General features: G+C 47.0%; 1 protein-coding gene across 12 annotated transcripts in view; it reads right to left on the minus strand.

Annotated features, from left to right (window-relative positions):
* Positions 1-183: 183 nt before the first annotated feature.
* LOC136398621 (GATA zinc finger domain-containing protein 4-like) overlaps positions 184-15,541 on the minus strand; it is a 38,032-nt gene continuing 22,674 nt past the window's right edge. For 8 of the 12 annotated variants that reach the window (XM_066372793.1, XM_066372792.1, XM_066372790.1 and 5 more), the window contains 5 exons: positions 11,770-11,938; positions 7,042-7,156; positions 5,306-5,585; positions 4,383-4,491; positions 184-3,909 (listed from right to left, as the gene is read on the minus strand). In XM_066372793.1, coding sequence (XP_066228890.1) covers positions 3,354-3,909; positions 4,383-4,491; positions 5,306-5,429 — 789 coding nt within the window. In that variant the 5' untranslated portion in view covers positions 5,430-5,585; positions 7,042-7,156; positions 11,770-11,938 and the 3' untranslated portion in view covers positions 184-3,353. Of the gene's footprint in view, positions 3,910-4,382; positions 4,492-5,305; positions 5,586-7,041; positions 7,157-11,343; positions 11,451-11,769; positions 11,939-15,541 lie in introns of all 12 variants that reach the window. The other 4 variants (XM_066372791.1, XM_066372789.1, XM_066372798.1 and 1 more) reach the window with 4 other exon arrangements.

Genomic DNA, 15,541 nt, shown 5'->3' on the forward strand with positions numbered 1-15,541 from the left:
TTTCTGATTTACTTATTTCACGTCGTATAATGTTATCAAGATCCCACCATTTTGCTGTAAATGATCCGATGTCATCATTTCTTATGGCTGAGTAGTATTCCATAGTGTATATGTGCCACATCTTCTTTATCCAGTCATCTATTGATGGGCTTTTTGGTTGTTTCCATGTCCTGGTCACTGTGAACAATGCTGCAATGAACATGGGGCTGCATGTGTCTTTACGTATCAATGTTTCTGAGTTTTTGGGGTATATACCCAGTAGAGGGATTGCTGGGTCATACGGTAGTTCTATTTTCAGTTTTTTGAGGAACCACCATACTTTCTTCCATAATGGTTGTACTAGAAAAAGAACTTTTAAACATATGAAGATACGCTCCCCCTCCTGAATCAGAGACGTGCGAATGCACACTGCATTAGGGTCCCCTCGGATGCTTGATGACCAAGCTGCTTGGGGACATACTGTGGCGGGAAAGACTGTGGAGCAAATGTCTTCAATGGCCAGCAGGGGGCAGGCTGGAAACGTCTACAAGGGGCAATCTGACCACAGTATAAAAATTGCCAATGCCCATACCCTCTTACCTCGCAATTCCACAAGTCTAGGAGTCTGGGTGGGCAAACTAGCAGAGGCTCAGGACTGTTCTTTAAGGCACTTTGTTAATATGTAACAAAATTCTGCCCATTGATCTGGAGACCAGTTATATAAGTTATAGTAGATCATTCAATAAAATATCATACAGCCATTAAAAAGACTAAAGCAGCTTTGTAGACACTCAGAAGGCAAGTTCTCCAAGACATGTTATTAATGAAAAAGGCAAAAAATAGAAAGTATAAATTCTACAGTTTGTGGGGAAAAGAGGAAAAATGCACATGGAGTAAATGGATACGCATATTTACTTGTATCTTTGGAAAGATATTCAAGACCCATAACACTGGCTGTCACAGGATTGGGTGACTGTGGGACACGGGGGGGGGGGGGAGACTTGTCAATGTATACTTTTTATACTTCCTGAATTTGAAGCCATATCAACCTATTCAAAAAGTAAACTTAAAAAAATGCAGAGAAACATATAGGAGACACTCCCTGCAGGTTTGTTCATGCAGTAGGCTTAGATATCTTCATTTTGTCCATTCTCCATTTCTGGCCTCCTGGTGCCATGAACTGACCTGAATGTCATCAGCTCTACAAAGTGTTCCTGTTGAACGCGTTCAGTATTTGGGCAAATCTTGCGGCAAAGGATCTCCAGGGTCTGAGGCTTCCCCTTGGGCTCGAAGCTTAGAGTTGGGAGAGGCCTTTGAATCCATCCAGAGGTCACTTGGGCAGCCCGCCAGAGCAGGGTCTCAAGGGCTTTGCTTGGCCCACTAGGTACTTTTTAAAGTGGGAAATTCCACATGAACTGGATTTTCCAGGATCTGTTCACATAAATAAACCACCGGAAGATGGGTAACCCCGAGAAGGCACTTCCTCTTGCGGACAAGTTGCAGGAGCTGCGTGATGGCTCAGCAGTTGGAGGGCGTGCCCACTGGAGTCGGCCCCCACCCCCCAGACCCTGTTCTCCTGTGCCTGGTGTGTGTGCACTTTCTGCCTGGCAAGTGGTAACATTTGAGTGTGAGATCCTCGATCTAGACAACCCTTCCCCCGCAGCCTGATCTCGATGCAGTGTCCCCTGCACACAGGCCCCTCCCCTTGAGGACAGACTGTATAATGTGTAATGTCCTATCCCATAGCGTAGCCCTGAGCAGGTGCTCACCGATAGTTCCGGAATCAATGCTGAGTTCCTTCCCGAGTCCCTGACTGAGGTCCCTGTGGCCAGCTCCCGTGTCAGGAAGGAGGAGCCGGGCCCTCAGGACAGGCCTTCCCGTTTCCTGTCCCTGTGGTCTTGCCTCCTCCAAGCCTCAATTCTTCATCCGTAAATGGGACAACAGTTCCTGCTCCTTGGATTTTTGTAATAACCAGGTGAGGTAACACAGACAAAGTGCCTGGCTCGTACACATCTAATAACCACTGTTATTAGTCATTAAAGTTTTCATAGCTGTTGTATAAAACAGAGAATATGCACCTACATGTTTTATTGGAAATCCATTTTAAAACATGTTCTGCATATTTTGAGACACATACACCTGTACTTACAAGGGTTTTCCATTTTATCAGGTGGTTCAAAGAGGCTAAAGAGTTATTTTGAAGATTAACTGTTATTTTTCATTCTGTCTATTTCTGTGATTAACACATACTTCTATGAAGACTTTCACTTTCCTTTTTCTGCATTACTGCACCCAGCTTCCTTTTCAAAGATAGAATACGGACCTGCAGAGACCTCGGGGAACTGCAGAGGGGTGTGGGCGAGGCAGGGTTGGGAGGGTACCTGCAGACAGACGAGGACAGCCTGAGTGAGGACGGATGTCTGGGAACAGCAGGCAGACCGCACGTGGCACCTGGGGGTTGGCATCCGGGATACCTCACTCAGGAGAGCTGACACCAGGCAGAGTGTCACACACTGAGAGAGACCCAGCAAGAACAGCATCTGTCGGAAGCCCCTGCCCACCACCCAAGTCATTCGGTTCCTAAGGGCACTAAGCCCGTCCTAGTTACAAAGATAGACTTTGACTTTTAATGTGTTCTGTATTTCATCTCATGAGCATGTTTTCTTTTCTGTAAAATTGGAGCAATAGCTAATATTTACTAAGTGCTTTCCACCAGTGCCTCCCAAGGCCTCTCGTTCAATCGTTGCAACAAACAACCTTTGCAACGGGCATTAGTAGTAACTCCATTTGACAACTGAGAAAACTAAGGCAAGAGAGATTAAAAGACTTTTCCAGGGTCACACAGCCAGTAAGTGACAAAGCCAAGGTTCTAGTTCTGGCAGCCGAGTCCAGGGCCCATGCACACGTAGGGCTGGGTCCACAGGTGGGACAATGACAGTGAGGTGCCCAGTGCCAGGCTGCACTTAGTTACCAGCCAGTCAACATGGTGGCTGTTGTTGCTGCAGATACTTTTGTTGGCTACTGTTGTTCCTTCTATTGTGGTTCCTGTTGTTGAGGCTGTTCTTATTGCTGTTGTTGCTATTGTTGCTGTTTTCACTTCTGTTGTTTCTGCAGCTGTTACTGCTGTTATTGTCCCTGTTTTTGTTGTTTCTGCTCTTGTTATTGTCACTGTTGTTATTGCTATTATTGCTGCCGCTGTTTCTAATGTTGTTGCTGCTATTGTTATTCCTGTTGTTGCTGCTTTCGTTCCTGCTGTTATTGCTGCTATTGCTGTTGTTACTGCTCTTATTGTTGCTGTTGTCATTCCTGCTGTTGTTGCTGCTGCTACTGTTGTTTCCACTGCTGGACCTGCTGCTGCTACTATTGTTATTATCTCAGCTATTATTATTGTCACTATTGTTGCTGCTGCTGCTGATGTTATTGCTATTGCTGCTGCAGTTGTTTCTGTTGCTGTCATTACTGCTGTTGTTGCTGCTGCGACTGCTGTTACTTCTATTGCTGCTGCCATTATTTCTCTTGCTGTCATTCCTGCTGTCATTGCTGTTCATGTTGCTGACACTGTCCTCACTATTGTTGCTGCTGCTATTGTTACTGTCGTCCCCACTATTGTTGCTGCTGCTATTATTGTTGCTGCTGCTATTATTGTTGCTGCTGCTGCTATTGTTCCTCTTGTTGCTGCTATTGTTGCTGTCATTGTCCCCACTATTGTTGCTGCTGCTATTGTTGCTGTCATTGTCCCCACCATTGTTGCTGCTGCTATTATTATTACTGCTGCTGCTATTGTTCCTCTTGTTGCTGCTATTGTTGCTGTTGCTGCTGCTATTGTTGCTGTCATTGTCCCCAATATTGTTGCTGCTGCTATTGTTGCTGTCATTGTCCTCTATTTTTGTTGCTGCTCTATGACACATTCCAGCTGCAACGAGTCTATAACTGGGTCCCAAACGGAAAAAGAAATGGAATTGAATAAATTATACACAGAAACTTAAAGATATACACACACACACAGATATGTTCCAGAGGACGCCACGGCAAACAGTCTCTACTGTACCTCAATCATAACGTAACTACTCCCAAAAGTACATCCACCTTTATTCATGAAAAAAACATGGTCCCTTCAACTAAGTTTCCAAGGCAATCTAAAGACAACCCCCACCATACCATTCAAATCCAACTTTACACTAATAAGAAATGAGCTTCCAGCCTCTTCTGGAGAACATGAATGAGACAAATGAAAATCCGGTATAGCTCTTTGTTCACTAGGAAGGTGAGGTGGAGGTTGGGCCCAGCACCTCTATCCAGATTTGCAAAAATACCCTGCTTATTTATTCAGTCCCCAAAAAAGAACCATAAATCCATGTTAGATTTATATATTTATATCTTCCCACAGTGGAAGACGTGCTCACCTGATGAACGTGGGGTACAGTTCCGCGTTGACCAGGCAGACCATTTCGTAGGCCAGTGTAACCCCCATTCGACCCAAGCATGCAACTGTCACTCTTAGCCATTGGAGATCTGAGGGGAAACACAGCACTTCATGCACTGCACGATCCCTGGTTTTCAAACTGTGCTCCAGGGGCCTTTGCAAGGGGAAACCCCAGGTTCCAGATTGGGACAAGACAGTGAAGTTGGTTCTTCTCACAGTCAGGACAATGCCAGCAAATTCTACACGTCTGTTAAGTTTTAACTTTAGACACAACTTTAATACTCATTTAACCTGAGACCTCGGCCATTAATGACAACAGAATTATATCAGTTTCCAAAGCTGGGCCAACTTGAGTCTATTAGAGGCCACACTAAAGAAATAGCAACATATGGGCATATTCAAAAGAGTTGCTAATAATTGAAGGATTCAAGCAAAGCTCCATGTTGCTAAGAGAATTCTGTTGTAACAGTTTCACTCCCCTTCACTGAGAAAGTATTTTACAAGAAAGGAAAGGAGCTGAATAATTATTCATTGATGCCGTTTTCTAATTAATTCCAGAGGACACTGTGGGGAGGTCAAGGGAGTTGCCTAAATAACATCTGAGAAGTGCTGTGCTGGAAAAGGGCTTGAACCCTGAGCCAGCTGCACGCCAAAGCCCGTGCTCTCTGCTCTGGGCCAGCTGGATGGCTTGTAGCAATTGGGTGTCATCGTGTGACATCAGGCAGCCATTGACTGTGATTGTTCTCAAAGGCCGATGAGTGTGTCAGAAAGGTCCTAGATATTTTGTTTATTTTTTCCAAACTACTTTGGATAATAAATAACATGGTCTTCCTATCAAAGGGCTGTGACAGCCCTCTTCTTAGGATCTTGGAGAGCAAGACCATAGCTGGGCCTGACACTTACCATCGGGGATAATAACTGAGGCTAGGCAGGCTGCCCACGCCACCAGATTCGATCCAGCCCATGGATAGCGGCGACCCACGTGGTCGATGGAGAGGTTGATGATGAGGGCAGCTGGGAATTCCATCAGGGCCAAGATAAAGAAGTCCAGCTAGACACAGCCCCCATGAGGCCTGTATGCATGATGAGGTCCTGGTAGAGGGCGGAGCCCGAGAACCTGGACAGGGAGAAGAGCTCAGGTCTGGGCCGGCTCTGAGAGCAAGTCACAGGCGCAGGGAGACTTCTGGAAAAACAAGGATTGGCTGTAGTCACCTTTCGTTGTCATCTTATTATTGCTGTTCCCTCTATCCACTGCTTTTACACCACCTGACCCACTGCGATGGCTGGCTGTGACTTCAGAACCAAGACAGGCAAAGAAATTATGCTCACATATAAAGCTATGCTATATATATCCTGCTCACAAATATTAGGGGATATTTCAAAATGAATATGAAGCTATAAAATATCCCCTAATTTTTGTGAGCAGTGTAGACACAGCACAGCGGGGTGATCGAGCCTCACACGATGGTGTGTGAGAGACAGAGGAATCGGGAGCAAACCTCCAGCAGGACCAGCACTGACCAGACTTATCGCCAGTACCTGAGCCGTGACCTCTGGCCGGACAGTGGCCCACGCCTGCTTTGTTCTCTGACTAATCTCTGCAGGGATCTAAAATGTAAGAACCAGGGAGAAGGGAAGGGGGGTGGGGAGGGGCACAAAGAAAACCATATAGAAGGTGACAGAGGACAATCTGACTTTGGGTGATGGGTATGTAACATCATTGAATGACAAGATAACCTGGAGATGTTTTCTTTGAATATATGTACCCTGATTTATTGATGTCACCCCTATAAATTAATAAAAACTTATATAAAAAAAAGAACGAGTGTTACAACAGTCATTACTGGAAAAGAATGTGTATTCCAGCCCCCTCCTCACGCCCCCCAGGAAACCAGAGAGGAAGTGAAGAAAAAAGAGGCCTCTGAGCTCCCAAATCCTCAATCTGAGTGTCACGTAAAATCTCAGATTCCCACTGTTTTCCATCTTAGCTCCTTGGTCAGAAATGATTTACTCTGATTGCAACATGCTTTCCCAATAAGCCTGATTTTCTCTTTTCCAGCCCCTGCCAGATGAGAAGCTTTAAGTTAAAGGGGGTGGTTTACTGAGGGCAAACCACGCACGGCCCAGAACAGACTGCCACGGTGCCTTCTGTTCTGGAAGGGAAGGGGTGCTGAATAACTCTCGGAACACTTTCTATCCCCGGTGTTTGAATTCTAAGACGTGATTGTGCTGGAAAGTCTGTCCCCTGATCGGACTCTTCCCTCTGAATTAGACCTCCGTCCAAGGGGCTGCTGGCGGACACGCAGGTAAACCAGACGTTGGTGGTCAGGCGCAGGGGTTCGGGCAGTCCTGAGGCCCCTCATTTGACTTTTACATAATTTTGGGGGTGGTTCCTTTCAGGTTTATGTTGTCCACCTATTTAAGACATTTGACCCAGGAACCATGAATCTTGTATGACAGAAGCACCTTGGGCACATTGCGGCCACTCGGTGACAAGACCAGCCCCTCAGTCACAGGACCCACCCCTCGGTGACAGGACCAGCCCCTTGGTGACAGGAAAGGCCCCTCGGTGACAGAACCGGGTTTTGTGCATCTTCCTCCTCACGGCCCTGGACTTGACGTCACAGCTGCTGGCTCACCTGAAGGGACGCAGGTACTGACTTTCTGTTTTTCCTCGAGATGTACTTAATGACCCTCATGGCTTGAGCATTCTTGTCCTGGGAGATTAGCCATTTTGGGGACTCAGGGATACATCTAGGGGACAGTGCAAGTATAAACAGTGTCATCAGTAGAGGGAAAATTGTATTGGCCCCCTTTCCCCAGAAGCCATAACCAGCTGTCTGTGAGGCACTCAGTAGGGCTACTACACAGGAAATAGAATTGTCCAGGGGCTGCCCGGCAAAGGACACCACCAACTCAGTGACTCAGTGAAAGGGAAACCTACTCAATCGAGAGAATATTTGTAAATCGTACATCTGATCATAGGTTAATATCCAAAACATATAAGGAACTCCTCAATAGCAAAAACACCAACATCTGATTTAAAACTGCACAGAGAATTTGAATAGGTATCTTTCTCCCCGAAGAAGACATCTCCATGGCCAACAGGTGCATGAGAAGGTGCTCAACATCTCCGTTCAGTGGGGACGTGCAAACTAACCACGGCGAGGGACACCTCTTAGAACAGCTACTCGCCAAAAGACAGGAAATAACAAATGCTGGTGAGGATGTGGAAAAAAGACAACCCTTGTGCACTCTTGGTAGAAATAAAAAATGGTGCAGCTACTAACAAAAACAGTGTAAAGTGTCCTCAGAAATTTTCTATATAGAGCTACCGTATGATCTAGCAATTCCACTTCTGGGAATATATCTGAAGAAAACAAAAACACTAATTCTGAAAGATACGCGAAACCTCCCATTCACTGTAGCATTATTTCCAACAGCCAAGATCGGGAAACAACCCAAGTGTCCATCGGGTCCATCGGTGAATGAACGGACAAAGAAAATGTTATACACACACACACACACACACACACACACACAAACACACACAATGGCATATTATTCAGCCATAAAAAGAGAATGAAATCTTGCCATTTCTGACAACATGGAGGGACCTGAGGGACATTACACTGAGTGAAATTAATCAGACACAGAAAGACAGGTGCATTATGATTTCATGTAGATGTGGGATCTAAGGGGAAGAACAAGCTCACTGATACAAGGAACAGATTGGTGGTTCCCAGAGGGAGGGGATGGGGGTGCGTGAAATGGGTGAAGGGGGTCAAAAACGACAAATTTCTGTTTAAAATAAATAAGTTGTGGGGATGTCATGTACAGCGTGATGACTATACTTCACAATACTGTGTTGCATATTGAAAAGTTGAAAGGGGCCCTGGCCGGTTGGCTCAGCGGTAGAGTGTCAGCCTGGCGTGCGGGGGACCCGGGTTCGATTCCCAGCCAGGGAACATAGGAGAGGCGCCCATTTGCTTCTCCACACCCACCCCCTCCTTCCTCTCTGTCTCTCTCTTCCCCTCCCGCAGCCAAGGCTCCATTGGAGCAAAGATGGCCCGGGCGCTGGGGATGGCTCCTTGGCCTCTGCCCCAGGCGCTAGAGTGGCTCTGGTCATGGCAGAGCGACGCCCCGGAGGGGCAAAGCATCTCCCCTGGTGGGCAGAGCGTCGGCCCCTGGTGGGCAGAGTGTCCGCCCCTGGTGGGCGTGCCGGGTGGATCCCGGTCGGGCGCATGCGGGAGTCGTCTGACTGTCTCTCCCCGTTGTCAGCTTCAGAAAAAAATACAAAAAAAAAAAAAGTTGAAAGGGAGTAGGTCTTTAAATCCCTCATCACAAGAAAAAAAATCTGTGAAATTGTGCAGTGAAATGTAGAATTTTTTCTGCCTTCTAATGCCGACTTCTCCTCAGCCCTGTGCAGGAAGCCGCGGGTCTCCTCTCCAGAGAGTCCCCACGGACACCCTGGGGAGCAAACCGCACAGAGGGTGCAGGCGAACACCCAGGTCTGAGCCACAGGTCAGCTCAGGGGGGCTCCAGGCCTTTTAGTTGTGAGAACTGGTGGAAGGTGGGACGTGGGAGTACGTGGACCGTCTCAGGGAAAGCGGACATGTTATCTGTGTATCATTCTGAGAGCTGACTTCTTAATGGAATGAGCTGAGAGTGTGAGATTGGAGGGCAGGAGAGCTGACATGCCAGACTGCACAGAGTGCACCTGCTTAGAGGACATGGGCACCCCTGCACATCAGGACTGGAGCTGCTTGGCTCTGTGTCTGCAGAGGATTCTGAGCAGCTGGGCCACGGGTGATGGGAGGAAGGGCCGTCTGGACTGCTCTGGGTCATTCCTCAGGCACAGAGGGTGGCTCTGTGAGCTGGGCTCGGGTCGGAAGTTTTTGTAGGTGCGCGATGGAGAGAGGAACCAAGGATGATTCCTTGGCTAAGACCTGATATCAGAGACAGAAGGCTTTTGTGCTCAGGAACAGTCAACCCACAGCTCCCAGCACGGTCCTGTCCACTGTGACATTACCGGGAAGTTTTCTAGGTCACACGGGGCTCGTGTTCAGCTCTGGTCACTCACAGTTCAGGAAGCAGAGTCAGTTTGGTCAACTGCTGTCTGAGCTGGAGGACCAAGAAAGTGGAGGATGTGGGGACTGGGTCCGAGAAGGCAGGAACTGGAAATGGCTAGCCCAGAGGTGGTGTGTCTAGACATGCTCTGAGGGCGTATCCAGTCAAAGGACTGACTGGTGGAAGAGCAAGGAAAGTAACTTTTTTGAAACTCTTAAGTGCAAAGTTAGGAGTACTGGGTAAACTCAACAGGGGTGTGAATTCTGGCTCAGTGAGCAGTCTCCTGGACCCGAGCTTTGGGTTCCGCCGTAAAAGGGCTCACTCGATGTGGACTCAGCGTTAGCCATGATGGGGTTCTGGCAGAGGCTGGGAGGTCATTTGTTCGGGGCACTGCTATGGGGCCCTGGACCAGAAGAAGGACAAGAGGGCCCCTAACGTTACCTGATGTCAAAGAGCTGACGGTCTTCAGGGACATCCAGTCAGGTCACACAATGTCAAGTCAACAGTTGACACCAACAAGCAGTGAGATGCGAGAATTACAGAGATGCATGCGTAATGCCACCTGGCTGGCTTCAGGGAAGGTGAGGCTTGCACGGGTCCTTCCTCTGTGACTTCCACACCCCCTCTGCCCCTGCAACTCCTTTTTTCTCCCCCCTGGGGCCACCTCATTCTTCAGCCCCCATTTCTTGTACTTAGCTTGGTTTCCAAAAATTCTGCCCCCTTGCCTTCCTCCCCTGGCCCTCTCATCCTCTCTAAATGATCTCATCCACCATCATAGTGATATGATGTGAATTTTTCTTGAACTTCTGATCCTGAAGAGTAACTGCCCCTGGACATCTGCATGGTGACGTCCTTGCAGCCCCGAAGATCCTCCTGTCCGAGCTCACCTCCATCTCCCCCCCACACCCGCCCCTCCTCTGTGTGCCTGTCTCTCTGAGCACACGCCACCAGCACACGGACGCCCAGCCGGCGCTCGGGGTGTCATCCACTCGGTACCTGCCCCCTCTAAGCCTCCACCTCAGTCCCCAGCTCTGCCATTGCCGCCTTATTGATACTGCTTCTAATTCTTCCTCCTCATACCCACACCTTCTGTCTCCATTCAGACACTTGATCTTTCCTGCAAGGACTATGGCAACAGACTCCCCTGAACCTCTTTCCTGCGTTCTTCCCCCCAAAACACCTGTTTCATACACTGCACCAAGAGTGACCTTTTGAAAATGTCATCCCATCATGAAGTGAGTTAAGTTGTAGGTAAATCAAGTTTGATTCTATTGAGTGAAAGTGGCAAGAAGGGGTATTTCCGAGGTGGTCAGAAGTCGGATAATAGGTGGGCTTTTCTGTCATGCTAAAGCACTGGGTCTTTATTCTATGGAGAACAAAATCATCGAGAGACTTTTAAGCAGGAGAGTGACAAGGTGGAGCTAGAATTTTAAATGCGTGGGGTAGAGGATGGTGACGCGGAAGGAAAGATGGCAGCATCCAGGCCAGAAATCAAGAACTCCTAATGGGAATGGCAGCCCAGGGGTGTCTGCCGTACATGGACATTGGGACGGAGCTAAGGCTCGCTCTTAGAGTTTTATTGGATTTTGGAGGAGAAACAGACTTTCTGGGAAAGTCGAGATGTCTAATTCTTAGACAACTATGGGAAGACCAGGTGGGTCTGTCCAGGAATGAAACATCCTGGGTTTGTTGCATGGGAGAGAGTTTTGGTTGAAAATGCAGCCTCTCTCTCGCTTTCCTGCACAGCAGGAATTTCTGAAGTGTCTGCTATTTTCCATGTTTCCCTTGGGCAGGGTGACAAGTGCATTTCTCTGGCCCTGGGAACTCGGATGGATTGTTACAGTCTGTGTGGGGTCCCATGTTGGTCTTACCTGGGACAAAGACTGCTGTGATTGATCAGGGATGTCTGCTTTGGGCACGGATATGGGAAGTGGGGACGTGAGAGCCATACTCTGCTTTCTGTATCCTGCAGTTTCCTCTGAGAAGGGACAGAGTAAGAACAGTCACATTGTATTCTCTTCAAAGGGTGCCAACGCCACTAGAAGCCAACTTAAACACCAGGTAAATAATATGAAAACTGTAAGATCCAAGATAGGAAACGTTCAAGCCCGAAGTAAAGGGCCCCTTGGTTTCCAACATGGTGGAAGCTCTTGACCTCTGTCCCTGAAACGTGGACCTGGGCTTCCCGTGAAACGGAAGAGTGAAGAAAACCTTAGAATCCCGAAGGAGGGTGCGCATTAGCGAAGGCAGAAGTAAGATATTGCGGTGTAGTTCCGTTCTGTTCCGAATGGACTTACCAATAATAGAGCGGGAAGCAGAAGTTGGGCAGGGTAACCGTGAACTGCAGCCACCTCCAGCGAGGAATCGTGTACACCACCCCGGTGAGCACCAGCAGCCCCACGGTAAAGGAGACTTGGTAAAGAATCCCCACGGTCCTCTGGTAGCTCAGCCCAACAAGCTCCGTAACTGCAGAGGGAACCACGTGGTCAGCAAGTCCGTATGACAGGGAGCAGGCTATCCAACTGAGGGGAACCCAGGATGCTAACCACCGAATGTCCGAATGCTAGGGTCTGCTCTACCGCACTCTGAGGCCTTTTTAGAATGAATGCTATTGTGTTAATTAATGTAAAATCTTATAGTCCCATGTTAGACGGGGCAAAGGGCCTGCCATCATGAGCCAAAGGTTAGATTTATAGAATAATTTTAGCCCTGGCCAGTTGTCTCAGTGGTAGAGTGTCAGCCTGGTGTGTGAATGTCCTGGGTTTGATTCCTGGTCAGGGCATATAGGAGAAGTGGCCATCTGCTTCTCCATCCCTCCCCCTCTCACTTCTTTCTCTCTATCTGTCCCTCCAGCAGCCAAGGCTTTATTGGTTCGAGTGCATTGGCCCCAGGCACTGAAGATGTCTCTGTGGAGCCTCTGCCCCAGGCACTAAAAATAGTTCAGTTGCAAATATGGCCCCAGATGGGCAGAGCAGCGGCCCCAGATGGTGGTTCTTGGGTGGATCCTGAGTGGGGCGAATGCAGGAGTCTGCCTCTCTGTCTCCCCTCCTCTTATTTGGAAAAGGAGAATAATAATAAAAGGAATTATTTCAAGGACAAATGCATTTGCATTTCATGTACATGCAATGTTTTGATGCAGAGTGATAAGGCAGTGATACATTCAAGACCTGAATAAATGGATCAGACATTGCATTTAGACTGTAGACTATTTTATGTAAATGACTATCTCAAAGTCACTTGTTCTCTTATTCAGCAATCCTGCTAATGTGTGTTAATGGCTTGAAAGCCTAGAGTGGGTGTCAAGCTGCCCAGAGTCAGCCAGCTAGCTAGCACTGGCTTGCAGAGCTGGTTTCTAAATTCTCCGGAATTTTGCCAGCTGGTTGTGGAACCCATTGGCACTTTAGAATCTGCCACGGTGGGAGTATTTATAACTTAGAAATCTGAAAACATTATAAAGCAGGGTTGTGTTTTCCAAGAGCCAGTCTGCCAGCGCCCACTGCACATGGTAGGAAAATCGGCTTTACCCCGTCCCATGACCACATCATGGCAGCTGCATGGAGTCTGTGGCACATGAATTTATGGAGTAGTTATTTTTATATCACAAACACACGAGAGTTGAAATCTCAGATCCTCCACAAGACACAGAACTTTTGTTTAATATGTTTGGTGATGGTGTAAAAGACTTCAACCTTTTATAAACCAAACAGAAATGCGCCCTGAAAAGTATCTATAAATTACTGTAAGTTATTGAAAAGCCTCTTAAAACAGAGTTAAACAAAATTATGCAAGTGCTCAAGAACTAGTAATGTCTGTCTTCCAGAGTGGCTGGCGTCACGGGCAGATCTGAGGGCGGTGGGGTGGAGAGAGGCCAGGTGCTCGGGCTCGTCTGGGACATTCAGAAGGGCCAGAGAAGACAGAAATGGGATGGGCGAAGACTAAGAGTTGCTGAAATCGAAAGTTATCCAGTGTGTTCTAGAAACCAAAATTCTGATCGAATAGCTGCGTCATGAATTCCTTTTGATGACCAAACATACGAAGGTGCCCACCGTGACAGTCACTGCAGTGAAGACCAATGGCTGCGGGGTGACAAAGTCACTGCAGTGAAGACCAATGGCTGTGGGGTGACAAAGTCACCACAAAGGAAAGGCACAACGATACTCCCCCCTTTGACTTTTTGAATTAATCTGGCCTTATATCCCCCCTTTTCTGGGTGTGTGCTATTATTTGTGGCACAGGGATAATAGTACCGTGGCACAGGGATAATAGTACCGTGCTTTCCCTGTAGATTTGTAGTAATTTCTTTGGAAATGAGACAGAAGATGTAAGTTCCACAGAAAAGCCTGTAAGCCCCTTGAACTGGGCTCATAAACATAAGAGGCTGGCCATGATATCCCTCATAAAGGGTTAAGTTTGTAGGAGAATTTCTTCTTATTGATCATGTTAGAAAGAATAAAGTTAGAACTTAACTAGTGTATGAATATAGTAAATGAATAAAGTTTAACTAGACATTAGAATCTTAGGTAAAGTGTAGTGGAGTGGCCTGTTGCGTGGCCTTGGATAGGAGTGCAGCTGGTAAGTAAGAATGTTTTGTTAAAAGACTTGTTTTGTCACTGAAGGCAGTTGCTGGGCTTTTCTCAGTAAAACATTCTCATGAGTTTTTTGTATTTTCCAAGGATAAGGAGAGGAATGTGGTGGGATTCATAGCAGCAGTAGCAACTAATGCCTTCTGATATTGTGTTGCTGCTAGCTATCTTGCAGATGGGCTCTATGTATCTTTAGGCGAAAGTTACTTGATACTATGTCAGTTTCTTATAGCAGGCCTTTTGTAGTCCCGTGGGAAAAGAATTAGGACACTGCATGAACTCAAGGCCATTTGCCTGAGCAAGCGGTGGTCCTTTTGCTAGCCCTTGATGATTTCGTCTGCTAACTCTTTCTGCGCCCTCGACTCACAACAACAGTAATATAGAGTTATTAATTAGCACTAATCTTTTAGAATTTTGTACCAATATTGTTATTACTATTCAAGTTATTGTATAACTGTACTTTGTATAACTTACCACCTGACTTGTAGTTTATAGATATGAATTAACTGTTATCTAAAAATATGTAACCACAGTGAAATTAGAACAATGATGTATTCAAAATACCATGTGATTGTAACTTAGTGTGTGTGTATAAAAAGAAAGCTAGACCAGCATTTAGCAGAGATGCCTGGCAGTAAATGCTAACCAGAGAATAAAGAGAAAGAAAAGAATTCGGCTCTCTCACTCGATTTTCGCCGACGCCGTCTCTTCCTGTGGGACCCCTGGATCCCCCCCGGGGCTGGACCCCGGCACCCTCACTTGGAAAAGACCTGACCCGGCTTACAAGGGTTAAGTGAATGTCTCTACACTGAATGAGAAGATGCCTAGGGTCCTTCTCCCATTGGTCTTCAACAACACCAGCCAACACTGCACATCTTCCAGACAAGGGATTGACGTGTTGCCTCTGAAGTAAGTGATTGGCACAATTGTATTTGGAGAAATGACCTTCCATAACCACCAAAATGTCATCCCTCAAAGAATCCTACAGTGAAGACCATCAACCAGCAGCCTGTGTCTCTGTCACAAACACCCACACAAACTGGCACAGAGCTCCCGATCAGCTTTCCAGAGCCTCCTTCTTAAAAAATAATTAACACTGTTTTCAATTACTGTTTACAGTCAGTATCATTTTGCATTAGTTCCCCATGTACAGTGTAGTGCTTAGACAGTCAGACATTTTACAAAATGATCCCATACTTTGTCCAGTATCCACCCTCTGCCCAGCATAGTTATTAAGCTCTAATTGACTCTGAAGGTGTGAACAGGCGAGTAAGGAGCATCAGGCACTTCAGAAACGCCTCCGATGGGATATGTATCTAAACCAAGTGAAGGGCATCAGTAAATATCTTTTCATGAGAGGTTTCCGAGTGTTTGCACAAATGGACATGAACCAGCGTCATCATCGCTTTTCTACACAGACATGGTTCCTTAAGTAACACGGAAGTTTACCTACACGGCCTACTCAAGGTCACCTGAGAAGTCCTTT

The sequence above is a fragment of the Saccopteryx leptura genome, chromosome 3 (assembly GCF_036850995.1).
Source record: "Saccopteryx leptura isolate mSacLep1 chromosome 3, mSacLep1_pri_phased_curated, whole genome shotgun sequence".
NCBI classification, from domain to species: Eukaryota; Metazoa; Chordata; class Mammalia; order Chiroptera; family Emballonuridae; genus Saccopteryx; species Saccopteryx leptura.